The 12,285-nt window shown below is 36.2% G+C and overlaps 2 protein-coding genes and 2 long non-coding RNA genes across 7 annotated transcripts; 3 read left to right on the top strand and 1 right to left on the bottom strand.

Moving 5' to 3' along the window:
• Positions 1-251: 251 nt before the first annotated feature.
• Positions 252-1,135, bottom strand: LOC120004466. Its single transcript, XR_005469550.1, has 2 exons — positions 567-1,135; positions 252-484 (listed from the first exon to the last, which is right to left on the bottom strand). It is a non-coding gene; the product is annotated as an uncharacterized LOC120004466 (long non-coding RNA).
• A 246-nt stretch (positions 1,136-1,381) lies between these two features.
• On the top strand, positions 1,382-3,422 carry LOC120004162. Its single transcript, XR_005469462.1, has 2 exons — positions 1,382-1,692; positions 2,653-3,422. It is a non-coding gene; the product is annotated as an uncharacterized LOC120004162 (long non-coding RNA).
• Positions 3,423-3,513: 91 nt separating this feature from the next.
• On the top strand, positions 3,514-5,047 carry LOC120004161 (protein ALP1-like). The gene is made up of 2 exons (XM_038853429.1): positions 3,514-4,277; positions 4,362-5,047. The coding sequence occupies exons 1-2, from the start codon at positions 3,521-3,523 to the stop codon at positions 4,823-4,825; spliced, it is 1,221 nt and encodes a 406-aa protein (XP_038709357.1). The 5' UTR covers positions 3,514-3,520; the 3' UTR covers positions 4,826-5,047.
• Positions 5,048-5,717: 670 nt separating this feature from the next.
• LOC120003673 lies at positions 5,718-10,813 on the top strand. 4 transcript variants are annotated; one of them, XM_038852688.1, is made up of 4 exons: positions 5,720-5,989; positions 7,508-7,590; positions 10,321-10,430; positions 10,515-10,813. In XM_038852688.1, exons 1-4 carry the CDS (start codon positions 5,936-5,938, stop codon positions 10,622-10,624), a joined length of 357 nt encoding a protein of 118 aa, XP_038708616.1. In that variant the 5' UTR covers positions 5,720-5,935; the 3' UTR covers positions 10,625-10,813. The 4 variants fall into 4 exon arrangements, 2 of the variants coding, with proteins under 2 accessions (XP_038708616.1, XP_038708617.1); XM_038852689.1 differs by having other exon boundaries at positions 5,725-5,989; positions 10,360-10,430; XR_005469363.1 differs by lacking the exon at positions 7,508-7,590 and having other exon boundaries at positions 5,718-5,989.
• Positions 10,814-12,285: the final 1,472 nt, after the last annotated feature.

Genomic DNA, 12,285 nt, shown 5'->3' with positions numbered 1-12,285 from the left:
TGGTCCAACAAAAAAAGACTAACAAAATAAGGAAATTTTATATACACACCACTAATTTATTATTTTTACATCATTTTTAAAATTTTTATAGTTTCCATAAATATCCTTATATATAATGACATATTAACCCTTAACATAAAAATTGAAAATAAATAATTTTTACATATTTTATTAGTGACTACTAAGTTTACACCAATATTCTAAAAAAAAATAATTTTCACACAAAGAAAATGCCTTTAATGATGACTTCGTTTTGGGGAAAATAGGCTTTATTGTTCTTATCGTGCATCATTGTGTGGAATACTATGTTCATCGTCCGGAAAAAAATAATTGTTTACAATTAAAGATTCAAAATTCACAAATAACCGGTTGACAGGGGTGAGAATCATTTTCTGGAAATCGGGTTTTCTATTTTTTTTCCTGTAGGAGATGGAATTGGACCTTGGTCTGCCATTAATGTCTGGTTTCTCTGAATTTCTACTTACTGCAAACAAAAACAGGGCAGGTTAGAAAAACTGAAAAATTTGAGTTCAATGAGAGACTGAAGGAAAGACATTGATATTTACCTCAAAAAAAGTGTCTCAGACTCCAAGTACTGTCATGGATTGTACTGATAGTACAGCCAATACACTCAAAACCCATCATTCTTTAACAAATAAGGAAGCCAAAAATTATTCATGGAATCCCTCTCAACTACAGCAATGCTACCTCAGAAATTAAAATTGCTAACTAAAAGGGGCTTTAGATCTCATATAATATGACACTATAACCAAATAGAAAACAGAAACCAACAAAAGAAAAGCTAGATCAAAGATAGGTTGTACCGAACGGATCCCGGAGTGGCAGAGTCAGAGGAGTAAGGACTAAGCTGACGGTTACAATGACGACCCCTCTTGGTAACACAATAACACTGACGCATCAAAGAGTATTCCTGCTATTGCTTCGACTAAACCCGTCTCCCCTTTTCACGCTCTTCGTATTCTGAGATTAAGAAGAAAGCATTAAAGGGAATGGGAGAGGAAAGGAGAAGGAGAGGATGAGAGGGAGACATATGGTTTTGATTCTATGAAAAAACTGTTAAAAAAATGGGTTTAGAGAGACAATATGTGTGTAAACTTAATAATGAAAATTCTCTAATTTTAAAAATCAAAGGTATATTCGTCTTTTCACAATCATTTTGTGTGTAGACTTATCATTTTATGGTGTCGACTTATCATATTTAAAAAATGGTGTAAAAATAGTAAATTAATGGTGTGTATATAAAATTTTTCGACAAAATGACATTGTTGTAGCATCATTTCTTTTCATGCCCATCAAAATTCACCTTTTCTTCATTCATCCCCTAAATTATCATTGGCCCCGTTTGGTAGACCATTGTGGGAACAATATATGCTAGTCCAGACAATATATTGTCTGATGCAAACAAACGGCCATTTTGCGACTCGAAATCCGAGGCAATTTCGAGGCAATAATATTGTCTTTTGGAAATTGTCCCATTTCATACAATATTGAGACCATTTTGATTTTTCTACCCATATTGTCCCTAATTATTTATTGAATGTCCGAAAATATCCCTGCCTTTTAATTTGTTACGAATCTCTCACAACACTCGTCTTTTCTCACATCTGAATATTAGGGCACCGAGATTGCAGACCTTGTTACGCCCTGCCGCACATCGACCGGAAACAACCGGTGAGGTTTCATTCATCCCCACCTCATTCTCACATCTCTACTCTTTCTTCTCAGTTTCCTTTTGTTTTCTGGTTCAAAGATTGTTAATCGACAGTGTTCTTGATGTGCAATTTAGGGTTCTTTCTTTTTTGATTTAGGTATTTTTGGTTTTCCACATACAAGGCATAGTTAGGCAACATGAGTTTGAGACGACATGATTTCTCCTTACCTTATTATTTTACCATTGTTAATTGACAGTGTTCTCTGTTTTTTGATTTAGGTGTGTTTGGTTGAAAATGTCTTTTGTACTTCTGTTATTCAATTTGTGCTTTTATTACATATATGTCATTGATTTGAGTAAATCGATTTTCTTTTCTGGGTTATTGGAGAATTTTATTGTCTCTGATTATGCATCTTTTATTGGTAAGAAATGTTAAGACTTTTGATGTGGATGGATGCTTCTTGATTGTGGGTTTTCCTGGTTAGTTGATGCTTCTTGAGTTTTTAGCAGATTGTGATTCCTGTAACAAATGTCTATTGTTTTACTAGTTAAGTTGAAAGAATGAGTAGGAAAAGCAAGGAAACTGTAGTTGATGCTGAGGTTGCAAAGTTTAAATGGGATAATAAGAATACCAAAATGTTTCTTGACATGCTCACTGTGTGGAAGAAGAAAAACGTTGGTTTGCTTAAATGGGAACCAATTGCTGAAGAATTTAAGAAAGTCAGTGGCTTCACTTGCCCACCACTGAAGTTGAAGACAAAACACGACAACATGAAACAGAATTGGCATCTGTTCAATAGGTTGATGAATGCGGAAACTGGATTGGGCTTCAATTCTGAGACAGGGAAGGTAGAGGCCAGTGATGAATGGTGGGCTGCCAGGATTAAGGTTTGTTGTTTCTTACTAAATTATTTATGTAACACACTTCCTGATGCATTATTTAACTTATTTGTTTGCTGTGTTATTGATCTAATTTGCAGGAGAATATCAACTTCAAGAAATTTCGCTCAACTGGATTACCTTTGCGTGAGGAACAGGATAAGCTCTGGGGTGGTAACAGTGCCACTGGTGATGAATGCATCTCTCCAGCCATTGCTGATATTGATGACAGCAGCACTCCACAGCCTGTTCAAGTTGATTTGGAACAGGGTACTCAGGATTTTTCAACAGGTTCCTCTCCTATCAAAACAACCACAGTCAATGAACCTTCTGGTTCTACTTCCAAAAGTCGTAAGAGGAAGAATAAAACAACTGAAGATGTCATTAACCCTGAATTTAGAGCATTATGCTTGGATTTGAAGACCACTAGCTCAGAACAGCGTGACTATTTTGCTAGCAAGAAGGTGTATTATGACAAGATGACTGTTGAGCTTGATGCTGTTAACACCTATGATCAATGTGTCAAGGCATTGGGTGAGCTGCATATCCAAGAGTCATATGAAGATATCTACTATTTTGCAGTTGAGTTGTTTGCTTCTCGTGTCCATAGGAATTTGTTTCTCGCACTTCCACATGATGCTCGCTTTGGATACATTGAGAGGCTTTACAACAAGAGAGGTGGATTTGCTCCAAGTGGCTAGTGTATCAAGAGTCATTTAGTTTATTTTAATGTTTTTATTTCAATTTCGTATGCTGGAACTTTTTATGTTTTTGGTATTGGATCTGAACCTTGAACCTTCTATGTGCTTTACTTGATGTATTTTGGAATCTTAACTAATTATCAAATTTGTTTTCTATGTTCTGTTTCTTATCTGAACATTGATTGACTATTTATAAGTATGCATTTTTGTGTTTTGTTTCTTATATGAACCTGAATTGAAACTTTTTATATTTCAATGCTTGACAGATATGGATAACAATAGTGACAGTAGTGATGATATGATTGATACATTCCAGCTTCAATTCCTTGCAGTAGCATCCGAATATGATATGATTACAAGTTCCAGGAACAATTACTCTCGTAGAGGAAGTGTTCCATGTCGAACTGGTGCTTTGAAGGGTTATGATTGGGTGGTTGACATCTTGAATGGTAACCCAGTTCGATGTCAAGAGTCATTTAGAATGCATGTCCACGTGTTTAAGAGCTTATGCAGGGTCCTTAGGGATGATTATGGATTAGAATGTTCCACTCAAGTTGGCATTACTGAGATGGTTGCAATGTTTGTCTTCACACTTGGACATGCTCAGTCAAACCGTGATATTGGGGAGCGTTTTCAACACTCAGGAGAGACAATCAGTCGCCTATTTCATAAGGTGTTACAAGCTGTAATGAAGATGTCTAAAGATCTAATCAAACCAAGAGGAGATCAGCTTAATGAAACCCCGAGATATATTAGGGAGCATACAAATTTAGGGTATCGCATATGTTTTAAGGACTGCATTGGTGCATTGGATGGGACACATATACCTGCTATTGTCACACCAGAGAAGAGACAAAAGTATATTGGGCGAAAAGGAGTCCCAACGCAAAATGTGCTAGCCGTATGCGACTTTGACATGTTTTATACCTATGTTTCAGCCGGATGGGAGGGATCTGCACATGACAGTCGGGTATTGGAACATTCCCTACGTCATGAGATTCTAAATTTTCCAAAACCCCCTCTAGGTAGTGATTTAATTACCTTGTTTAATGCTTGTTATGCTAATCCTATCAATATTTACTTACAAGTAGTATTACTTTTAATCGTAGGTAAGTATTATTTGGTGGACGCTGGATATGCAAATAAGACGGGTTTCTTGGCACCATACAAAGGGGAAAGGTACCATGTTCCGGTATTCCAGAATGGGGCTCCCGCATCTGGACCTCGTGAAGTGTTCAACAAAGCGCATGCTAAGCTAAGAAATGTCATCGAAAGGACATTTGGAGTTACCAAGAAGAAGTGGCGAATATTAGGGTCAATGACTTCTTTTGATACCAAGATACAGGCGAAGATTGTGATAGCGTGCATGACGCTTCATAATTTTATTAAACTCAATGCTGAAATTGATTATGATTTTAATGAAATTGAATCAATGCCTGTGGTCGAAGATGAGATCATGCCCGAGGTCGTGGTTGAAAATGTGGTAGAGGATGATGAAGACAATTTGCTCATTGACGACGCCAACATGGCACAATTCCGGGATTTGGTTGCACAACAACTCATCATCATATGATGTCCTTTTATTTTTAATGTATAGACTTATTTGAATTTATTTATATATATTTGTAGGACGGAATATTATGAAACTCTTCTAATTAACTATTTATAAATATTTTAATTAATTATCTTTGTTTTATAAATTAATTGTTATTTAATCTGACATTTATATGCATCTGCTATAACTAAAATACCTAATACCCCTGTGCGTAATTTGCCTCAGAATATTATCCAGCATATATGTTACCAGCAAAAGTTTAACCAAACACTAACAACCATTCAGACAGCATATCTGCTACCATTATTGTCCAGCATATCTGCTACCACCATATCTGCTAGTATATACGCTACTGTCAAAATTGTTTACCAAACGGAGCCATTGTTGCAGTTGCTCTTAGTTGGCAAATTGCGTGTGTGTGGAGGCAGTTCAATTTTTCTACTAAATTAAATGAAATAGAATATAAAATAAGAGAAAGTGGAATCCAACACGATATCTAACTCCATGACTATTCTAGTCTTGTATATGTGAAAATCAAAGATCGATCCAATTGAATTAATCATTTTACACCATCATTGGATAAAAAAGCAAAAACTGATGATTTTCAATATATTGCGGAAGTGTAAAGAAGAGAAGAAGATAGATCAAAAAGAGAGAGAAGGAGAAGAAAGCTGAATATTGCATTCCATTCAACTTAGCCATTAACGGCTACATTTTGTTTGTATAAATACAAGTAGAGAAACTTGTAAAAGTAACCAACGGTTACTGAATTGAATGGACATAAAGTAAATAAGGTACATTTGACTATTTACTAGTCTAAGATTTGAAAAACCCTTCTAAGATAAATAAAGTGGGCCAGCTTCTTCCAAGGACCAGACTTAGGCCTAATGAGAAGTAAGATAAAGCCAGCATTATAGAGGGCTAAAGCCCAAACGTGAGCCTATCAAAGATAGGGCTTAATGAGTTGATGAAACCATGTAGAGAAGATCTCCTTCAAACAACAGACGAGTAAAACTCAATAACACCCATGGGAGAAGCATTGAGTCGCCAAAATCTAACATTCCCCTCAAGTTGGACACGATTGGTAGTGTGAATCATGTTCAACTTGTCAGAGATTTTCTGGAGACTATGCGTAGGAATAGCTTTGGTGAGGATGTCTCCGAGTTGATCATCGGTGTTGAGGTAAGTCAATTTCAACAAACATTCTTGAACTTTGTCACGAGTGAAATGAGGATCTAGTTCAATGTCTTTTGTTCTTTCGTGGAACACTGGGTTATTTGCAATGTGAATTGCTACTTGATTGTCGCAATGAAGAGTCATGGGAAGAGCAATTGGGAACTTTAGTTTCTGGAACAGATTATGAAGCCAACTGAGCTCACTAATTGTTGTTGCTACTGCCCTGTATTCTGCTTCTGTAGAAGACCTAGACATTGTGTGTTGTTTCTTGGATTTCCACGAAACTAGCGAATCTCCCAATTTGACACAAAAGCTAGTAACAGATCTTCTTGTATCAATGCATGAGGCCCAATCCACATCAAAATAGGCTTGTACCTGCAATTTATTAGTGCTAGGCTTTGTGGTATCCACGCATGATGTCCAATTGGCATCAACATATGCTTGAACCTGCCATTGGTTAGTGCTAGGATAAAAAGGCCTTTATCAACGGTGCCTTTAAGATATCTAATAACTCTGTGTGCCGCTTTCAAATGTTGTGTGGTAGGTTTGTTCATGAATTGACTTAAGCTGTTGACAGTATAAGTGATATATGGTCTGGTTATGCTCAAATACGTAAGTTTTCCTATTATTCTTCTATATTCTAGAGGTTCTTCAATAGCTTCTCCTGAATTGTTGGTTAGCTTAACTGTGGTATCTGTGGGAGAAGTACTAATTTTAGCATCAGTCAAACAAGAATCTTTTAATAAGTCCATGGTGTATTTCTTTTGACATAATGTTAGACCTTTTTTTTCTGTGGATTTCAAGTCCTAGGAAGTATTTCAACTCCCCTAAATCTTTTATTTTAAAACAACCCGATATGTATTGTTTAACTGTTTCTAATACATTAGTGTCATTACTGCCTAGAGCCATGTTATCAACATAAAGGAGTAATATCATTATCTTAGAATCTGAGTGATAGTAAAATAATGAATAATCAGCCTTGCTTTGGGTGAATCCAAAGTTTAATAAGGCTTTCTTACATTTTTCATTCCATTGTCTTGATGTGTGTTTTAATCCATAGATGGATTTGTTTAATTTACACACTAATTTGTTGTTTTTAGTGTCACAACCTGGAGGAACTCTCATGTAAACTTCTTCTTCTAAATCCCCATTTAGGAAGGCATTGTGTACATCCAAGTGATGAACATGCCAATTATGCATGCTAGCTAAGGCTAGGAACACTCTCACAGTGGTTATTTTAACCACTGGTGCAAAGGCTTCTGTGTAATCAAATCCTTCTGTTTGATTAAAACCCTTAGCCACTAGTCTAGCTTTATATCTTTCCATAGAACCATTTGAATTATACTTTATTTTGAATATCCATTTTGATCCAATAGCTTTACTCCCTTTTGGCAAGTTAGTTAACTCCCAGGTTCCATTATTTTCAAGAGCTTGCATTTCCAAATTCATAGCATTTTTCCAATTGTTATCTTGTAAAGCTTCTGTGTAATTCCTAGGTTCTGTGTGGACAAATATGTTGGCTAGAAAGTGTTGATAATAAGAAGAATGAGCTATGATGTGATGAGATGCATACTTATGAATGGATGCAACATCACAAATGTAATCTTGTAAGTATCCTGGTGCCTTTGTAGCTCTTTTATTTTGACTTTCAATAAGTTCATCAGTATGATCAACTATCTGTGTCTCATTTGATGTTGTATTTGTGTTTTCTTTTGCCATAATATTATTTTCCTTTAAAGGAAATTCATTTTCATGAAATACTACATCCCTGGAGATGAAGATTTCATGTGACTAAATGTCTAATTGCTTATATCCTTTTGTGCCAAGAGGATATCCTACAAATATACATGGTTTAGCCTTAGGTTCAAATTTAGAACCTTGAGGTTTATTGATTTTAGCTAAACAGTAACATCCAAAAGCCTTAAACTTTGTGTAGTCTACTGTTTTTCCATAAAGTATTTGATATGGTGATCTTTTATCTAATGTCTTACTAGGCAACCTATTTATAAGAAAAACGGTTGTTTGTATGCATAATGACCAATAGATTTCCTGCAAACCATTTTGAATTTTCAAAGTCCTTGCAACATTTAAAATATGTTGATGTTTCCTTTCCACCACTCCATTTTGTTATGGAGTGTATGGGCAGGATGTTTGGTGCTGAATTCCCTCATTTGAGAAGAATTCTTGCATTTTGAATTCTAGGCCATTGTCAGTTCTAATAATCTTTACTCCTCTTTCAAATTGGTTTTTTACATAGTTTACAAAACTTTGAATGTAACCCCTGGTTTGTGATTTTGAATGCATGAGATATACCCAAGTCATTCTAGAGTAATCATCCACTATTGTTAGGAAGTATCTGTAACCATCTAGGGAGATAGTGGAGTTTGGTCCCCATATATCAATGTGAACCAATTCAAAACTGTAATTTGTAGAAGACTCACTAATACCAAAAGGCTTACTATTCATCTTTCCCATTGAGCATTCCTTACAATTTTCAAAAGTACTACTGAAATTACTTTGAATGAGCTTAGAAACATTTCTAGAAGGATGTCCAAGTCTCCTAAGCTAAGTTTCAGCACTAATTACAGAACTAACAAAAGTTTGATTCTTCAACTCTGTTCTCTCTTCTTTGTGTAGTTGATAAAGATCTTTATGCTCCATCCCCAAGCCAATCTTCCTCATAGTTACCATGTCCTGCATGGCACATTTTCCCTTTGTAAATATGATGGCACAATTTTCTTGTCTAGTTATTTTACTAACTGAGATTAGATTGAATGTAAAATTGGGCACACATAGGACATTTTTAAGAACTATTCCTTCAATTAATTTGACCTCTCCTACATGAGATATCATGTCTTTCACCATTAGGCAGTGTGACATATGAATTATGCACTTTTGTCATGATGCAAACAAGGATGGATGACATATGACATGATCAATGGCTCCACTATCAATGAGCCATTTGTGTAAAAATTTTGTGCTTGTATGTAAATTATTACCTGCCACTGAGGCCACTGATGCAATGTTCCCTAGTTGGAATTGTTTCTGTGAAGTGTTGCCCTCTTATTGGCCCCTGTTTTGCAGAACAGCCATAATTTGTTGATATTGAGCATTGGTTATTCCTGCTCCAACTTGATCTTCAGTATTTCCACTAACTTGGCTGACTACATGTGGTTTGTTGTTCACATATCCATGATTGTTTTGTCTCTGCTTCTTAAAAGGTTGTTTAGGATATCCATGTATCCTAAAACATTTGTCCACTGTGTGGTTTGTTAGTTTATAGTGTGTACAGAACAGACTTTCTTTGTTGCTTTGTTGGGATTTTGTTGAAGTGTCAACTGCTCGCTTTGCTTGATTACTTTTGTAGTAAGGCTTTGATAAGTTGTTGTTGTCTGCCATTACTACTGCTTCTTGGCTATTGTTTGTTGCATTTTCTCCCATCTTCTGTTTCCTTTCTTCTTGATTCACAATATTGTAGACTTTATTCAGGTCAGAAAAAGGTTCTTTGATAAGAATTTGACTGGTCACTGCATTGAAACAATCATTTAGTCCCATTAGGAACTGCATAACCTTTTCCTTTTGTTTCTTTGCTCTTTTTGGCTCCAAGCCTCCACATGTGCATGTTGGCAGTTGATCATACTCCACCAATTCATCCCATAGGCTTTTCATCTTTGTATAATAGTCTGTTACTATGTCTGTACCCTACTTCATGTTTGAAATTTCTCTAATAATGTCAAAGACTCTTGTTTCATTCATCACTGAATAACTTGTTTTCAGATCCACTCATAGTTCCCTAGCTGTCTTCCAGTTTGATAAACTTTTCATAATTCCAACTGAAATTGAATTAGTAATCCATGTTTTGATCATACCATTTGCTTGTTTCCACATCTAAAAATTTGGGTCTGTAACATCTGGTATCCTTAGGGTTCCATCAACAAATCCTACTTTGTTCCTTGCCTCCAATGCGTTAGTAAAGTGAGCACTCCACATGTGGTAATTGCTATTAGTTAACTCCAAAGAAATCAATTTGCAATAGATAAATCACTGGGAACCAGGCTATAGGGGTCGAAAAAATTGTTTTGACTCATTGTTGTGTGATGCATATGGTGCAAGGAAGTGGTAGGATAAGTTGGTGGCTGAGTGTATATGGGAATAGGAAGAGTAGGGTTTGGCAATAAGGGAGGCTGGTTTGCGTTTAGGTGTATTTGCTGATGCACTCTTTGATTTGATGCATCTGATGTTGTTTGCCTAACTTGAGAGACTCCTGAAATTCCAGGTTGATTTGCTGTTGCTAAATTTGCTATTCTTGAAGATAACATTTGAATATTTCTCATCAGAGCTTCTACCTCACCCATTGTTGCTGGTGTGTTTTGTAGGCTCGAATTGTCAGGCAATGCAGAAGTCAAAGATGGAGTATTTACTGGTGGAAATCCTCCAGTTGCAAGAGGTAATGTGTTTGCATTCCTCATAAAATTTGTAGCTTTTTGTAAAGCTTGAGAAATTCCTGATATGTTTGTTTGTTCCACATCAGGTGAAGATCCATGTTCCGATATCATGACAATTTTCAATATATTGCGGAAGTGTAAAGAAGAGAAGAAGATAGATCAAAAAGAGAGAGAGAAGGAGAAGAAAGTTGAATAGTGCATTCCATTCAACTTAGCCATTAATGACTATAGTTTGTTTGTATAAATACAAGTAGAGAAACTTGTAAAAGTAACCACCGGTTACTAAATTGAATGGACATAAAGCAAATAAAGTATATTTGACTATTTACTAGTCTAAGATTGAAAATCCCTTATAAGATAAATAAAGTGGGCCAGCTTCTTCCAATGACCAAACTTAGGCCCAATGAGAAGTAAGACAAAGCTAGCACTATAGAAGGCTGAAGCCCAAACGTGAGCCCCATCTAAGATAGGGCTTAATGAGTTGATGAAGCCAAGTAGAGAAGATCTCCTTCAAACAACAGACGAGTAAAACTCAATAACACCCATGGGAGAAGCATTGAGTCGTAGAATCTAACAAAAACCTTGTCATGATTTATAATTTATAATGAACATTATTTGTACCTCATTTTTTACTAAGTACACCCCAGTCTAGTGTGTTTTTAAAGGGGTAATAGAGTGTACTTAGCAAAAAATGGGGTACAAATAATGTTCATCATAATTTATAGTTTTGACATGATGGATAATTGGATACTTACTCATACTTGCACTTGCGTGCAAAGTCTAACCCTTTTGCTTTCTCACTCATTTTTGTTGCTAATTAGTGTGTTGATAATGATATGGCATAGGCGCCTTCAAGTCATTGAGATGCTACAAGCTGTCGGACCATAAGTCTTACATTGTTGATTTTGATGATATATGCATTGAGTGCTATTTGAATGTGTAGTGATATGGGATGAATTTGAATTGAACTTGATGATCTTGATTGATATGGTATGTATACATAGGGTGTAACGACCCGTCCCAGAGGGGGTCTGTGAAAAGACCAAAATAACCTCGACTACCTAAATTTTTTGTCAAAATCCTCACAGTGCATTTATTATTCAAATAAATATTCAAAATATTCAAAACAACCAACCAAATTCAATACGCGGAAGCTTAAACGACAACAACCTAGCAAAACTACCGATAACTCGACAGATCCTAGTATCCATGCCACCATGATCACGTCGCCGGAAGCTGGTCACCATCAACGAACTCACCTGAAAGTGGGGAAGCAAAAGAGAGGGTGAGATATAAAGCCTAGTAGGGGTAAGTACGCTACAAGAACCCAGATACGTATGTGATAGGTACCCGAGTGCGCAACAATCACACAATGAATCAAACAATGAACAAAATAAAGAGTAGATTGAATCTACCTGTGTAGCGCGCAACAACTAAAAAAGCCAAAATAAAAATGACAAACAATAATCAATATGATCATTCCATAGTCAATACCCACAACACATTGTATATGAACTAACAATATATTATACAATCATACACATCACAGCTCCAACACACTCCAACACAACCATCCATCCAACACAACAGTCAATCCTAGAACACGACAGTCCGGAACAACCATCAGAGGCCGTGGGACTCAAAACCATCCATAAATTTCAAAACCAGCAGCACACGACACTCTGGAAAATCGTCAGAGGCCGTGGCACACAAAAACCATCCATAATTCTCGAAAGCAGCACACAGTAGTCCAGAACAACCATCAGAGATTGTGGCATCAACAATCATCCATCCAACTCCACAAACCACAATCGGCCAAATGACAATAACATCAAGGTTTTGAAAATCATACCAGAC

Source organism: Tripterygium wilfordii, chromosome 8 (genome assembly GCF_013401445.1).
Source record: "Tripterygium wilfordii isolate XIE 37 chromosome 8, ASM1340144v1, whole genome shotgun sequence".
NCBI lineage: Eukaryota > Viridiplantae > Streptophyta > Magnoliopsida > Celastrales > Celastraceae > Tripterygium > Tripterygium wilfordii.
Note: the sequence above shows the minus strand (reverse complement) of the source record. Positions and strands in the feature narration are given on the sequence as shown.